The 13346-nt window shown below is 64.0% G+C and overlaps 2 protein-coding genes across 13 annotated transcripts; both read right to left on the minus strand.

Annotated features, from left to right (window-relative positions):
- Positions 1-120: 120 nt before the first annotated feature.
- On the minus strand, positions 121-7625 carry SLC17A7 (solute carrier family 17 member 7). 8 transcript variants are annotated; one of them, XR_011677953.1, is made up of 13 exons: positions 7448-7625; positions 6359-6590; positions 5823-5941; positions 5623-5737; positions 5024-5111; positions 4685-4771; positions 4053-4192; positions 3226-3372; positions 2090-2222; positions 1856-1966; positions 1653-1780; positions 1316-1570; positions 666-804 (listed from the first exon to the last, which is right to left on the minus strand). XR_011677953.1 is itself a non-coding variant. In XM_071420360.1 (12 exons), the coding sequence occupies exons 1-12, from the start codon at positions 7507-7509 to the stop codon at positions 517-519; spliced, it is 1650 nt and encodes a 549-aa protein (XP_071276461.1). In that variant the 5' UTR covers positions 7510-7625; the 3' UTR covers positions 121-516. The 8 variants fall into 8 exon arrangements, 3 of the variants coding, with proteins under 3 accessions (XP_071276461.1, XP_071276460.1, XP_071276462.1); XR_011677954.1 differs by lacking the exon at positions 666-804 and adding an exon at positions 1239-1315 and having other exon boundaries at positions 1387-1570; XM_071420360.1 differs by lacking the exon at positions 1316-1570 and having other exon boundaries at positions 121-804.
- A 153-nt stretch (positions 7626-7778) lies between these two features.
- PIH1D1 (PIH1 domain containing 1) lies at positions 7779-10828 on the minus strand. Of its 5 annotated transcripts, XR_011677958.1 has the most exons (10): positions 10497-10815; positions 10345-10408; positions 9922-10116; positions 9781-9842; positions 9335-9419; positions 9156-9249; positions 8753-8885; positions 8284-8484; positions 8079-8175; positions 7779-8006 (listed from the first exon to the last, which is right to left on the minus strand). XR_011677958.1 is itself a non-coding variant. In XM_071420371.1 (9 exons), the coding sequence occupies exons 1-9, from the start codon at positions 10575-10577 to the stop codon at positions 8140-8142; spliced, it is 948 nt and encodes a 315-aa protein (XP_071276472.1). In that variant the 5' UTR covers positions 10578-10827; the 3' UTR covers positions 7779-8139. The 5 variants fall into 5 exon arrangements, 3 of the variants coding, with proteins under 3 accessions (XP_071276472.1, XP_071276471.1, XP_071276473.1); XR_011677959.1 differs by lacking the exon at positions 8284-8484 and having other exon boundaries at positions 10497-10828; XM_071420371.1 differs by having other exon boundaries at positions 7779-8175; positions 8756-8885; positions 10497-10827.
- Positions 10829-13346: the final 2518 nt, after the last annotated feature.

Genomic DNA, 13346 nt, shown 5'->3' on the forward strand with positions numbered 1-13346 from the left:
GTGTGATCCCAGTGTCCCTCCAGTGTTCCTCCAGTTCCCCCAGTGTGATCCCAGTGGCCCCCAGTCCCTCCCAGTCCCCTCCAGTCCCTCACTCCAGGCTCTCCAGCGGCCGCATTTTGTATTTATATTTATAATTATATTTATTTATATTTATATATGTACAGCGGTGGGGGATCTCGGGAAGGGGCGGGGGGTCTCTGGGGTCCCTTTTGGGGGTTCCTGGGGGACCCTGGGGCTTTCTGGGGGGTCTCTTTCAGGGATCCCTGGAGTCCCTTTTGGGGGTTCTTGGGGGTCTCGGGGGGTCCCCGGTGGTCTGGGGGGTCCCTTTGTGGGATCTCGGGGGTCCTTGGGGTCCCTTTTTGCGGGTTCTTGGGGGTCTCGGGCTCTCCGGGGGTCTCAGGGGTCCCTTTCGGGGGTCTGGGGGGGGTCCCTGGTGCATCCGGGGGGGTCCCGGGGGTGTCTTTTGGGGGTCTCGGGGTGTTCCCCGGGGTTCCCCTGGGGGGGGCGTGGCCGTTCTCAGGCCTCGCCCCCGGTTACCGGGGTGGTCCCGATGGCCCCGTAGCTCGCGGGGGGCCCTCCCGGGGGTCCTGCCGCTCCTCCCCCCACCCCTCCCCCCTCCCCTTCCTCCTCCTCCTCCTCCTCCTCGTCGCTGGCCAAGCCCCCCGGCGCCAGAGGCTCCGCCTCCTCGCGCGGCGGCTCCGCCCACGGCTGCGGCTCCCCGGAAGCGAAGACGCCGTAGAAGGCCACGCCCCCGTAGTGCACGAGCGCGGCGATCAGGAACACCCACTGCCACTCCTCGCGCGTCTGGGCCAATCAGCGCCCGCCGCGCGCCGCCCGCCGGCCAATCCGCGACGAGCGGGGGCGGGACCCAGTGGGAGCGAATGGGAATGGGGGAGGGAGAGTGGCGGGAAAGGGAGGGGGCGTGGTCAAGGGGAGGGCGGGGAAATAAACGGGAGAGGCGGTGTCAAAGGGAAGGGGCAGGGCCAGGCGGGCGGTGAGTGACAGGCGGGCGGTGAGTGACAGGCGGGCAGAGCAACCCCCAAATTCCCGTGTCCGTCTGTCTCCCCCATGTCCCTCTGTCCCCCCTCCAAGTCCCCCCTGGCCCCAATGTCCCTCTGTCCCTCCGTGTCCCTCTGTCCCTCCATGTCCCTCTGTCCCCAATGTCCTTCTGTCCCCCACCCGTGTGTCCCATTGTCCCCCATTGTCCCATTATCCCCAATGTCCCCTGGGTGTCCCCAGTGTCCCCACGATCAGGGGACACATCATCCCGGACAGTGTCCCCAATGTCCCCTGGGTGTCCCCAATGTCCCCTCACCTTGTGGCGGGTCAGGGCCCCCATGATCAGGGGACACACCATCCCCAACAGTGTCCCCAATGTCCCTTCACCTTGCGGCGGGTCAGCACCCCCACAATCAGGGGACACACCATCCCCAACAGTGTCCCCTCAGGGTCCCCAATGTCCCCTCAGTGTCCCCAGTGTCCCCTCACCTTGTGGCGGGTCAGGGCCCCCACGATCAGGGGACACACCATCCCCGACAGTGTCCCCAATGTCCCCTGGGTGTCCCCTCACCTTGTGGCGGGTCAGCGCCCCCACGATCAGGGGACACACCATCCCCGACAGTGTCCCCTCAGTGTCCCCAGTGTCCCCTCACCTTGTGGCGGGTCAGGGCCCCCACGATCAGGGGACACACCATCCCCGACAGTGTCCCCACGCCGTTGCTCAGCCCCATCAGGACGCTGGCGTAGCGCGGCGCGATGTCCAGGTGGTTCACGTTGAACCCTGGGGGCGGTGACAGCGGGGTCACAGCGGGGTCAGGGCGTGTCCCCGGCTGTCCCCAGCGTCCCCTGTGCCCACCTGAGATGGCGAAGCCGCTGAAGCCCACGGCCAGCACCAAGAAGGAGATGGCGACGGCGCGGGAGTGCGAGTACCCGACCACCAGCAGCAGCGTGGCCTCCATGCCGAACCCTGCGCGGGGACAGGGGACAGGGGCACCTTGTCATTGTCACTGTCACAGTGTCACAGTGTCATTTGTCACCTTGTCACTGTCACAGTGTCACCTTGTCACACAGTGTCCCCACTGTCACCTACCCCCGCAGTTCATCATCTTGCGCACGTTGGTTGTGGACATGAGGCCGCGCGAGCGCAGGAAATCGGCGATCTGGCCCCCGATGGGCACCACGATGGTCATCACCAGGTGGGGCAGGGCCGACAGCAATCCCACCTGGGAGAGAGAAATAAATAAATTATATAAATAAAATAAAATAAAATTAAATTAAATGACTGAGCACATCAATTGTCTGTAAATAAAATAATAGAATAAATCAATTATCCCTCATGGGCACCACGATGGTCATCACCAGGTGGGGGAGAGCTGAGAGCAAACCCACCTGGGAGAAAGAAATAAATAAATTATATAAATAAAATAAAATAAAATTAAATTAAATGACTGAGCACATCAATTGTCTGTAAATAGAATAACAGAATAAATCAATTATTCCTCATGGGCACCACGATGGTCATCACCAGGTGGGGGAGAGCTGAGAGCAAACCCACCTGGGAGAGAGAAATAAATTATACATAAATAAAAATAAAAAAAATTGAAAATATCTGTAAATAAATAAAATAAAAGAAAACAACTGAATAAATCAATTATCCCCAATGGGCACCGCGATGGTCATCACCAGGTGGGGCAGGGCTGACAGCAATCCCACCTGGGAGAGAGAAATAAATAAACTATAGAAATAAAATAAAATAAAATAAAATAAAATAAAATAAAATAAAATAAAATAAAATAAAATTAAATTAAATAACGGAATAAATCAGCTATCATTGATGGGCACTACGATGATCATCACCAGGTGGGGGACATCCAACAACAAACCCCCCTAGAGAATTTAACATTAAATGTAAACATGGTAAATGACAGAATAAATAAATAATCTTTAATTAAGCTATTTAAATTTGATTGATATTATCAAATTTAATTATTGGTTTTTGGGGTGTTTTTTCTGGATGGTTTTTGGGGTGTTTTGTGTGGTTTTTGGGCTGTTTTGTGTGGGTTTTTTGGGGGATTTTTAGGTGTGGTTTTTCCGTGTGTTTTTGAGGTGGTTTTGGGATGTTTTGCGTGGGTTTTAAGTGTTTTTGAATGTTTTTGTGTGGGTTTTTTTGGGGGGGGATTTTTCGGTCTGTTTTTTTGTGTGGTTTTGGGTTTTTTTTGGGCCCACCTTGCTGATCTCAAACCCGAAGACCTCCTCGAAGTAGGCGGGCTGGCTGATGAGCAGCAGGTAGAAGGTCCAGCTGCGGCAGAAGTTGGCCACGATGATGGCGTAGACGGGCATGGAGGTGAAGAACTGGCGCCAGGGCGTGGCCAGCTGCGGGCAGGGGGGGACAGCTGACCCCCAGGACACCCCCCCAGAGTGACCCCGGCCACCCCCGGCCACCCCTGACCACCCCAGGCCACCCCCAGGACACCCCCAGAGTGACCCCGGCCACCCCCAGCCACCCCTGACCATCCCTGGTCATCTCCAGGACACCCCCAGGACACCCCCAGAGTGACCCCAGCCACCCCCGGCCACCCCTGACCACCCCTGACCTCTCCAGGACACCCCCAGAGTGACCCTGGCCACCCCTGACCACCCCTGACCATCTCCAGGACACCCCCAGAGTGACCCCGGCCACCCCAGGCCACCCCTGACCACCCCTGGTCACCCCCAGGCCACCGCTGACCATCCCCTGACCACCCCTGACCATCTCCAGGACACCCCCAGGACACCCCTGACCACCCCTGGCCACCCCCAGGCCACCCCTGGTTACCCCTGACCATCTCCAGGACACCCCTGACCACCCCCAGTGCCCATCCCAGTTCTCCCAGTGCCTCCCAGTGCCCATGACAGCGTTCCCAGTAACCCCTCCCAATGCTCCCAGTCCATCCCAGTCCATCCCAGTCTGACCAGTAAGGGGTTGCTGCCCACGCTCTCCCCGATGCCCATCCCAATGACCCCTCCCAGTGCTCCCAGTGCTCCCAGTCCCTCCCAGTCCATCCCAGTCTGACCAGTAGCGGGTTGCTGCCCACGCTCTCCCCGATGCTCTCCTCGATGTATTTCCTCTCCTCGGGGGAGATCGTCGGGTGCTGGGCCGGGCTCTCGTAGGACACCAGCACCCAGAACATGTACCAGAGCACCCCGAAACTGCCTGGGGGCAATGGTTATACTGGGGATACTGGGGATACTGGTCAATGGGAGCAATGGTACCAGAGCACCCTGAAACTGCCTGGGGGCAATGGTTATACTGGGGATACTGGGAGCACTGGGAACGGTCAATGGGGGCAATGGGAGAGGTACCAGAGCACCCCGAAACTGCCTGGGAGAACTGGGGTTACTGGGGATACTGGGATGGGTCCCAGGTGGGATTTAGGAGGGGTCAGGGGGTCCTGGGGGGTCCCGGGATGGGCGGGGGTCCCCGGTTTGGGAGGGTTCTGGGGGTCCCGAGGGGCTCCCAGGGGGTCTCAGGGTTTCTGAGGGGTCTCAGGGGGGGTTTCACGGGGTCCCGGGGTGGGTGGGGGTCCCGGGGGGGCTCTCAGGGGGTTTCAGGGGGGGTCCCAGGGGGTGTCCCGGGGGGGTCCTGGGGTGGGCGGGGGTCCCAGGGGGTGTCCCGGGGGGGTCCTGGGGTGGGCGGGGGTCTCACCATAGACGTAGAACACGGAGCTCCAGCCCGTGTACTGCACCAGGACCCCGGCCAGGGGCATGGCCACCACGGCTCCTGCGTACGACCCTGGGGGGGCAGGGGTCAGTGGGGACCCCCAGGGACCCCCCAAACCCCCCCCATGTCCCTGGGACCCCCCTGGTGCCGCCCCCACCCCCTGGGACCCCGGCAGGGGCGTGGCCACCACGGCCCCCACGTACGAACCTGGGGGGTGAGGGGGGGTCAGTGAAACCCCAAACCCCCCGGGACAGCCCCTGAGAGCCCCCGGACCCCTCGGTGACGCCCCCAGACCCCTCGGTGACGCCCCGGGCCCCCCATTACCGCAGAAGGCCGTGGTCGCCAGCCGGCTCCGCTCCAGGGGCGGCGCCCACTTGCTCCAGATGCCGTGACAGGCGGGGTAGGTCACGCCCTGCCCGGGAAAAGGGGCGGGGTCAGCGCGGGACACACCCACGGGACACGCCCAACAGCGCAACGCCCACCCGGCCACACCTTGATGGGCCGGGACACACCCAACCCTGGCCACGCCCACCCAGCCACACCTTGATGGACAGGGACACACCCAATCATGGCCACACTCACACAGCTGCGTCTTGATGGACAGGGACACACCCAACCCTGGCCACGCCCCAACCTCAGCAGCTGAACAGCAAAACCTACCCAAAATACCCCAAAACCACCTTAAAAACATACCAAATGCACCCAAAAAGCCCCGAAATTGCCCCAAAATCCTCTCCTGACCTCGACCAGGCCCTGCATGATGCGCACGGCGATGACGCAGCCCCCAACGCACCCAAAACCCCCCGAATTCACCCCAAAATCCCCTCGTTACCTCCACCAGGCCCTGCATGACGCGCACGGCGATGACGCAGCCCCCAACGCACCCAAAACCCCCCGAATTCACCCCAAAATCCCCTCGTTACCTCCACCAGGCCCTGCATGACGCGCACGGCGATGACGCAGCCCACGTGGGTGCGCGCGGCCGACGGGATCAGCATGTTGAGCACCGAGGTGGACACGATGGCCAGGCCGAACACCCTGCGGCAGGGGACGCCCCGGTGACACCTGGGGACACACCTGGCCCCCGGCCCCGCCCCCGGCCCCGCCCCCGGGCGGAGCTCACCTGTTGGCGGCGAATTTCTGGGCGATGAAGCCGCCGGGGATCTGGGTGACGATGTAGCCCCAGAAGAAGGAGCCGTGGATCATCCCCACGGTCTCGGGGTCCCAGTTGAACTGGGCGCGCTGGGGACGGCGGGGAGGGGTCGGCAGGGCGGGGGACACGCCCTGGACACGCCCTGGACACGCCCTGGACAGGTGTGTGTCCCCCGCACCCGGCTGCGTCTCCACAGTAACCCCACGCCTGTCCCCACAGGTGACCCCAAACTGACCCCACACCTGTGTCCCTCCCAGTGATCCCACACCTGTCCTCACAAGTGACCCCACAGGTGACCCCAAATTGACCCCATAACTGGCCCACAGCTGACCCCACTGACCACACAACTGACCCCACAGCTGACCCCATACCTGACCCCACACCTGACCCCATAGGTGGCCCAGAGCTGACCCCACAGGTGACCCCTCACCTGTCTGTGGGCGGGGCTGACCCCACACCTGCACAAGTGCCCCCAGACCTGCCCGTGGGCGGGGCTGACCCCTCACCTGCCCGTGGGCGGGGTTGACCATGCTGACCACGGCCACGCCCAGGTTGCAGCGGATGCCGAAGCTGATGCAGAAGCCGATGCCGCAGAGGATGGCGATGCCGTAGCGCCGGGGCAGCCCGCAGAAGGTGCAGTCCAGCACCGGGGGCCGCGGCGCCGTGGGGGTCCCGCCCGAGAGCCCCCCCGAGCTCAGCTCCAGGCTCTCGGGGTCATCCTGGCGCCGCTCCAGGAACCTGCGCGGCCGTGGCCCCCAGTGTCACCCCCCTGTCCCCAGTGTCCCCCCCATGTCCCTTTCCCCTCCTCGTGTCCCCCATGTGCCCCTCTCTGTGTTCCTATGTCCCTTTCTCCCCTGTCATGTCCCCCTGTCCCCCCTGTGTCCCCCCCGTGTCCCCGTGTCCCCCCCGCCGCCGATTAAATCCCTCTCTAATCCCCGCGGCGGCGGCGACAGCCGGGAGGGGACACGGGGGGGGGACACGGGGACAGGGGAGGGGCTGGGCTGGGGACACGGGGGGGGGACACGGGGACAGGGGAGGGGCCGGGCTGGGGACACGGGGGGGGGGGACACACGGGGACAGGGGAGGGGCCGGGCTGGGGACACGCGTGGCACGGACACGAGCGGGGGAGGTGACACAGGGGGGGCACCCGAGAGCCCCGAAACCCCCACAAAACCCGACCCCAAATCCCCCTCAGCAAACATGACCCCCCCCCAAAACCTGACCCCCCAAAACTCCTGGCAAACCCAAGACCCCCAAAATGCCCCCGAACTTGACCACCCCCAAATCTTTCCAGAAAACCTGACCCCCCTAAGCCTCCCCAGGGCTCACCCAGAACCCCCAGCCCCCTCCCCAGCCCCATCCTGGGGTCCCCATCCCAGGGGTCTCACAGTGCGGCCGGCCCAGCCTGGCCCCCAGTGACCCCCGCAGACCCCAATGTCCCCAGAGCCCCCCAGCCCCATCCCGGGGGTCTCACTGGTGCAGCCGGCCCAGCCTGGCCCTCAGCCCCTCCTCAAGACCCCCCAGCCCCCCCCAGGACCCCTGCCCAGCCCCATCCCCAGGGTCCCCATCCCGGGGTCCCCATCCCGGGGTCTCACCGGTGCAGCCGGCCCAGCCCGGCCCCCAGCTGCCTCCTGAACTCCTCCTTGTTGAACTCCATCGCTGCCTCAGGGCTCCATCGTCACCGCAGGACCCCCGGGACCCCCCCAGAATCCCCCCCGCCCCCCTGCCCGCAGCCCCCCGGGCCCGGCGCCGCTCTCGGGGCCTCTCCAGGGCAGCTCTGGGAGCCCCCCCGGCCCCCCCGGCCCGGATCAGCCCTAAATCCCCCCAAATCCCCCCCAGCCCCCCCCCATCCCCCCCTGCGCCGAGGGGGGGCCACCGGGGGGGGGGGGGGGGGGGCGGGGGACACTGACCAATCAGAGCACGGGCTGCGAGTTTGGCTTTATTGGGGGGTTTTGTACCAAAAAAAGGGGAAGGGGAGGGGGCTGAAAGGTCAGGAGGGATCTGGGGGGGTCCTGGATAATCCTGGGGGGGTCAGGGGGGTCCTGGAGGGGGTCCCTGAGTGGTTGGGGGGGCTCAGGAGCATCCTGAGAACGGCCCCAAAGAGGTCCAGGGGTCCTGGGAGGGTTTTGGGGGTCCGGGGGGGGTCCAGGAGGGTCCTGGGGGGTCCCGGGTGGGATTTTGGGGGTCCCGGGTGATCCTAGGGGGGTCCTGGGGGGTCTCGGGCGATCCTGGGGGGTCCCGGGTGGGTTTTTTGGAGGGTCCCAGGTGGGTTTTTTCGGAGGGTCCCTCACGCCCGCAGCAGCGGCATCGTCACGGTGAGAACCTGCAGGGGGCGTGGCCATGAGTCAGCGAGGGGGCGTGTCCCCGGTAGAAGGGGGCGTGTCCCCGGTGGAGAAGGGGCGTGTCTCTCCCCGTAGGTTGCCATGGTTACCTTGGAGCGGCGGTGGAAGCGCGCGCGGCACCGCGCGGGGTCGGCGCGCATGCGCAGTGGCAGCCCCAGCTCCAGCAGCGCCCCCTGGCGGCCCGGCGGCCCCTCGGGAGCGGCACCGGCAGCGCCCCCCGGCGGCGGCGCAGGGCGCAGCAGCAGCAGCCGCTCCTCGCTCAGCCCCAGCCACAGAGAGCCCGCCCCCTCCTGGGCGGGGCTAACGTTAGGACACGCCCACTGCGCCCCCGACCCCTCCCCATTGTCCCTCTACCCCCCAAGGATGGTGGAGACCCCTCCCAGCACAGCCCCCCAATGTCCCCCAGTCCACCCCGGTGCCCCCGGTCCCTCCCACTCCCCCCCAGCCCCTCCCATTCCATCCCAGTTTCCCCCCAGTCCCCCCCAGTTCTCCCCAGTTCCCTCCCAGTCCCCTCAGTTCCCCCCCAGTCCCTCCCAGTATCCCCAGTTCCCCACTCACCACCTGTTCCAGGTGTACCCGGGCCTGCAGCTCCTGTGGCTCCTGAGCCGAGGGCGAGGCCACGACCACGAACGGGGGGGGCCCGGGGGTTTTTGGGGAGGGGTCCCGGGGGTCCCCCTCACCTCGGCAGCTCCTGGATGCGGGGCCAGGGCCAGGGTCAGCCTGGGGGATTCTGGGTGTGTTTGGGGGTATTTTGGGGGGTCCCAGGGATATTTGGGGAGGGGTCCCAGGGTATTTTGTTTAATCTGGGGAGGGGTCCCCCTCACCCCCGCAGCTCCTGGATGTGGGGCTGGGGCTGGGGTCAGCCTGGGGGAGTCCCAGGCTATTTGGGGAGGGGTCCCAGGGATATTTGGGGAGGGCTCCCAGGAGTCTCGGGGGTGTTTTGGGGAAGGGTCTCACTCACCCCGGCAGCTCCTGGATGCGGGGCTGGGGTCGGGCCCAGATGTTCTGGGCCGCGATGGAGCCGAGGCAGCGCCGGTTCCGCAGCACCCGCCAGCCTGGGGGGATTGGGGAGGGGTCCCGGGGGGTCAGGGGGGATTTTGGGGAGGGGTCCTGCCCCCCCCCCAGAGCCCCCAGACTCACCTGTAAGCTCCAGCTCCACCCCGTACTTGTCTGAGAGCCCCTCCAGGGCCACGGTCAGGAAGAACTCAAGGTACAGGGGGTCGGCCTGGGAGACCCCAGACCCAATTCACACCCTGAGCGCTCCCCAGGGAAATCCCAGACCCAATTTTACACCGTGACCCACCTAGAAAACCCCCAGACCCCCCGCAGGAAGACCCCAGACCCAATTCCCCCTCCTGACCCACCTGGAGGTACTTGAGACCACCCCCCAGAGCCCCATTTTGCCCCCCAGAAACCCCCAGCCCCACCTGTAGGGTCCGGAAGAAGCCCCACAGCAGCCCCCAGACCCCTATTTAACCCCTTCAATTTCCCCTCCAGCCCCACCTGGAGGATCCTGAAGAGCCCAGAGTTCACCCCCAAACCCCCATTTAACGCCCCCAGACCCCCATTTAACCCCCCAGCCCCACCTGGAGGGTCCTGAAGAAGCCCGAGTTCACCACCACGTCGTAGGCCGTGCAGCCCCTTCCTCCTGCAGGGTCAGAGCAGGTTTGGGGGAGGGTCCCGGGGGGATCAGGGGGTCCGGGGGTTTTTGGGGAGGGGTCTCTGACCTCGGTCGAGCTCGGCGTGGGGCTCCCCCAGGCTCATGGGGATTCGGAAGGAGCCCCCGGGACCGGGGGGGTCCCGCAGGAGCTGCTGCAGCCCCGGGGGGGGCACGGGGGGCGGGGGGGGCACCTCGGGCGAGTGGCAAACGTTGAGGAACACCTTGGGACCCCCGCCCGCCACGCGGGTCTTGACGCAGAGACCTGGGGGGGAACAGGGGTCAGGGGAACCCCGAGAACCCCCCAAAATGCACCAAAAGCCAACAAAATGCACAAAAATCCAACAGAGTCCCCCGCCCGCCACGCGGGTCTTGACACAGAGACCCGGGGGGGACAGAAATCCAACACAAACCCCCAAAATCCAAAAGAGCCCCCCCAAAATCCACCAAAATCCAACAGAGCCCCCGCAAAATCCACCCGAGCCCCCCGTACCCGGCTGCGGGGTCACGGCCCGGGCGGGGCCGGGGCTCGGCGCCTCCTCAGGGTCCGAGGCCACCTGCGGGAACCGGGGGGAGGGGGTGAGAACCGGGATCGGGATCGAGATCGGAACCGGGATCAGAACCGGCGCCGGCTCCGGGGCCCACCTGCAGCAGCAGCCGCCGCAGAGCCGCCTCCTCCTCCTCGTCCGCCTCCAGCTCGGCCGAGAGCAGCGACGGGTCCGCCATGGCCCTGAGGGAACCGAGAGCTCCCTGGGAGCCCAGAAACCGCTCCGGGCCCCCGCGGGCCGCCTTCACCGCGCCTTCACCAACAGCAACTTCCGCTTCCGGCGCGCACCCGTCTCCATGGTTACCGAGGCTGCTCTAGCCACTTCCGCCCAGTCTCGGTGGTTCCGACGCGGCTCTAACAGTTTCCGGTAAATTTTGGTGGTTCCGGCGCCGCTCTAGCCACTTCCGCTCAGCCTCGGTGTCCAGCGTCGCTCTGGCCATTTCCGCTCAATCTCGGTGGTTCCGGGGCCACTCTAGCCATTTCCGGTATATCTCGGTGGTTCCGGCGCCGCTCTTGCCCTTTCCGGTCAATGTCACTGGTTCCGGCGCCGCTCTAGCCATTTCCGGTAAATCTCTGTGGTTCCGGCGCCGCTCTGGCCACTTCGGCCCCGACTCGGTGGTTACCGAGGCTGCTCTAGCCACGTCCGAACACTTTCGGTGGTTCCAGCGGCGCTCTGGCCACTTCCGCTAAATCTCGGTGGTTCCGGTGCCGCTCTGGCCATTTCCGGTCAATCTCGGTGGTTCCGGTGCCGCTCTGGCCATATCCGTTAAATCTCAGCTGTTCCGGTGCCGTTCTAGCCACTTCCGCTAAATCTCGGTGGTTCCGGTGCCGCTCTGGATATTTCCGGTCAATCTCGGTGGTTCCGGTGCCGCTCTGACCATATCCGGTCAATCTCGGTGGTTCTGGCGCCGCTCTAGCCTTTTCCGCTAAATGTCGGTTGTTCCGGTGCCGCTCTGGCCATTTCCGGTCAATCTCGGTTGTTCCAGCGCCGCTCTGGCCACTTCTGCCCCGACTCGGTGGTTACCGAGGCAGCTCTAGCCACGTCTGCACAGTGTCGGTGGTTCCGGCACCGCTCTGGCCATATCCGGTCAATCTCGGTTGTTCCGGCGCCGCTCTGACCATTTCCGGTCAATCTCGGTTGTTCCGGTGCCGCTCTGGCCAATTCCGGTCAATCTCGGTTGTTCCGGCGCCGCTCTGGCCACTTCCGCTAAATCTCGGTGGTTCCGGTGCCGCTCTGGCCATTTCCGGTCAATCTCGGTGGTTCCGGTGCCGCTCTGGCCATTTCCGGTAAATTTCGGTGTTCTGGCGCCGCTCTGGCCATTTCCGGTAAATTTCGGTGGTTCCGGCGCCGCTCTGGCCATTTCCGGTCAAACTCGGTAGTTCCGGTTCCGCTCTGGCCATATCCGGTAATTCTCAATTGTTCCGGTGCCGCTCTGGCCACTTCCGGTCAATTTCGGTGGTTCCGGCGCCGCTCTGGCCATTTCCGGTAAATCTCAGTGGTTCCGGTGCCGCTCTGGCAATTTCCGGTCAATCTCGGTTGTTCCGGTGCCGCTCTGGCCATATCCGGTAAACTCGGTTGTTCCGGTGCTGCTCTAGCCACTTCCGCTAAATCTCGGTGGTTCCGGTGCCGCTCTGGCCATATCCGGTCAATCTCGGTGGTTCCGGCGCCGCTCTGGCCATTTCCGGTCAATCTCGGTTGTTACGGTGGCGCTCTGGCCACTTCCGCTAAATCTCTGTGGTTCCGGTGCCGCTCTGGCCATTTCCGGTCAATCTCGGTGGTTCCGGTGCCGCTCTGGCCATTTCCGGTCATTCTCGGTGGTTCCGGCGCCGCTCTGGCCATTTCCGGTAAATTTCGGTGGTTCTGGCGCCGCTCTGGCCATTTCCGGTCAATCTCGGTGGTTCCGGCGCCGCTCTGGCCATATCCGGTAAATCTCGGTTTTTTTTTTCCGGTGCTGCTCTAGCCACTTCCGCTAAATCTCGGTGGTTCCGGTGCCGCTCTGGCCATATCCGGTCAATCTCGGTGGTTCCCGTGCCGCTCTGGCCATTTCCGGTCAATCTCGGTGGTTCCCGTGCCGCTCTGGCCATTTCCGGTAATTTTCGGTGGTTCCGGCGCTGCTCTGGCCATTTCCGGTCAAACTCGGTAGTTCCGGTTCCGCTCTGGCCATATCCGGTAATTCTCAGTGGTTCCAGCGCCGCTCTGGCCATTTCCGGTCAATCTCAGTGGTTCCGGCGCCGCTCTGGCCATTTCCGGTCAATCTCGGTGGTTCCCGTGCCGCTCTGGCCATTTCCGGTAAATTTCGGTGGTTCCGGCGCCGCTCTGGCAATTTCCGGTCAATCTCGGTTGTTCCGGTGCCGCTCTGGCCATATCCGGTAAATCTCGGTTGTTCCGGTGCTGCTCTAGCCACTTCCGCTAAATCTCGGTGGTTCCCGTGCCGCTCTGGCCATATCCGGTCAATCTCGGTGGTTCCGGTGCCGTTCTGGCCATTTCCGGTCATTCTCGGTGGTTCCGGTGCCGCTCTGGCCATTTCCGGTAAATTTCGGTGGTTCCGGCGCCGCTCTGGCCATTTCCGGTCAATCTCGGTTGTTCCGGTGCCGCTCTGGCCATATCCGGTAAATCTCGGTTTTTTTCCGGTGCTGCTCTAGCCACTTCCGCTAAATCTCGGTTGTTCCGGTGCCGCTCTGGCCATATCCGGTCAATCTCAGCTGTTCCAGTGCCGTTCTGGCCATTTCCGGTCAATCTCGGTGGTTCCCGTGCCGCTCTGGCCATTTCCGGTCAATCTCGGTGGTTCCGGTGCCGCTCTGGCCACTTCCGCTAAATCTCTGTGGTTCCAGCGCCGCTCTGGCCATTTCCGGTCAATCTCAGTGGTTCCGGCGCCGCTCTGGCCATTTCCGGTCAATCTCGGTGGTTCCCGTGCCGCTCTGGCCATTTCCGGTAAATTTCGGTGGTT

This window comes from Agelaius tricolor, unplaced genomic scaffold (assembly GCF_023055355.1).
Source record: "Agelaius tricolor isolate 1412-34295 unplaced genomic scaffold, bAgeTri1.0.p SCAF_136, whole genome shotgun sequence".
NCBI lineage: Eukaryota > Metazoa > Chordata > Aves > Passeriformes > Icteridae > Agelaius > Agelaius tricolor.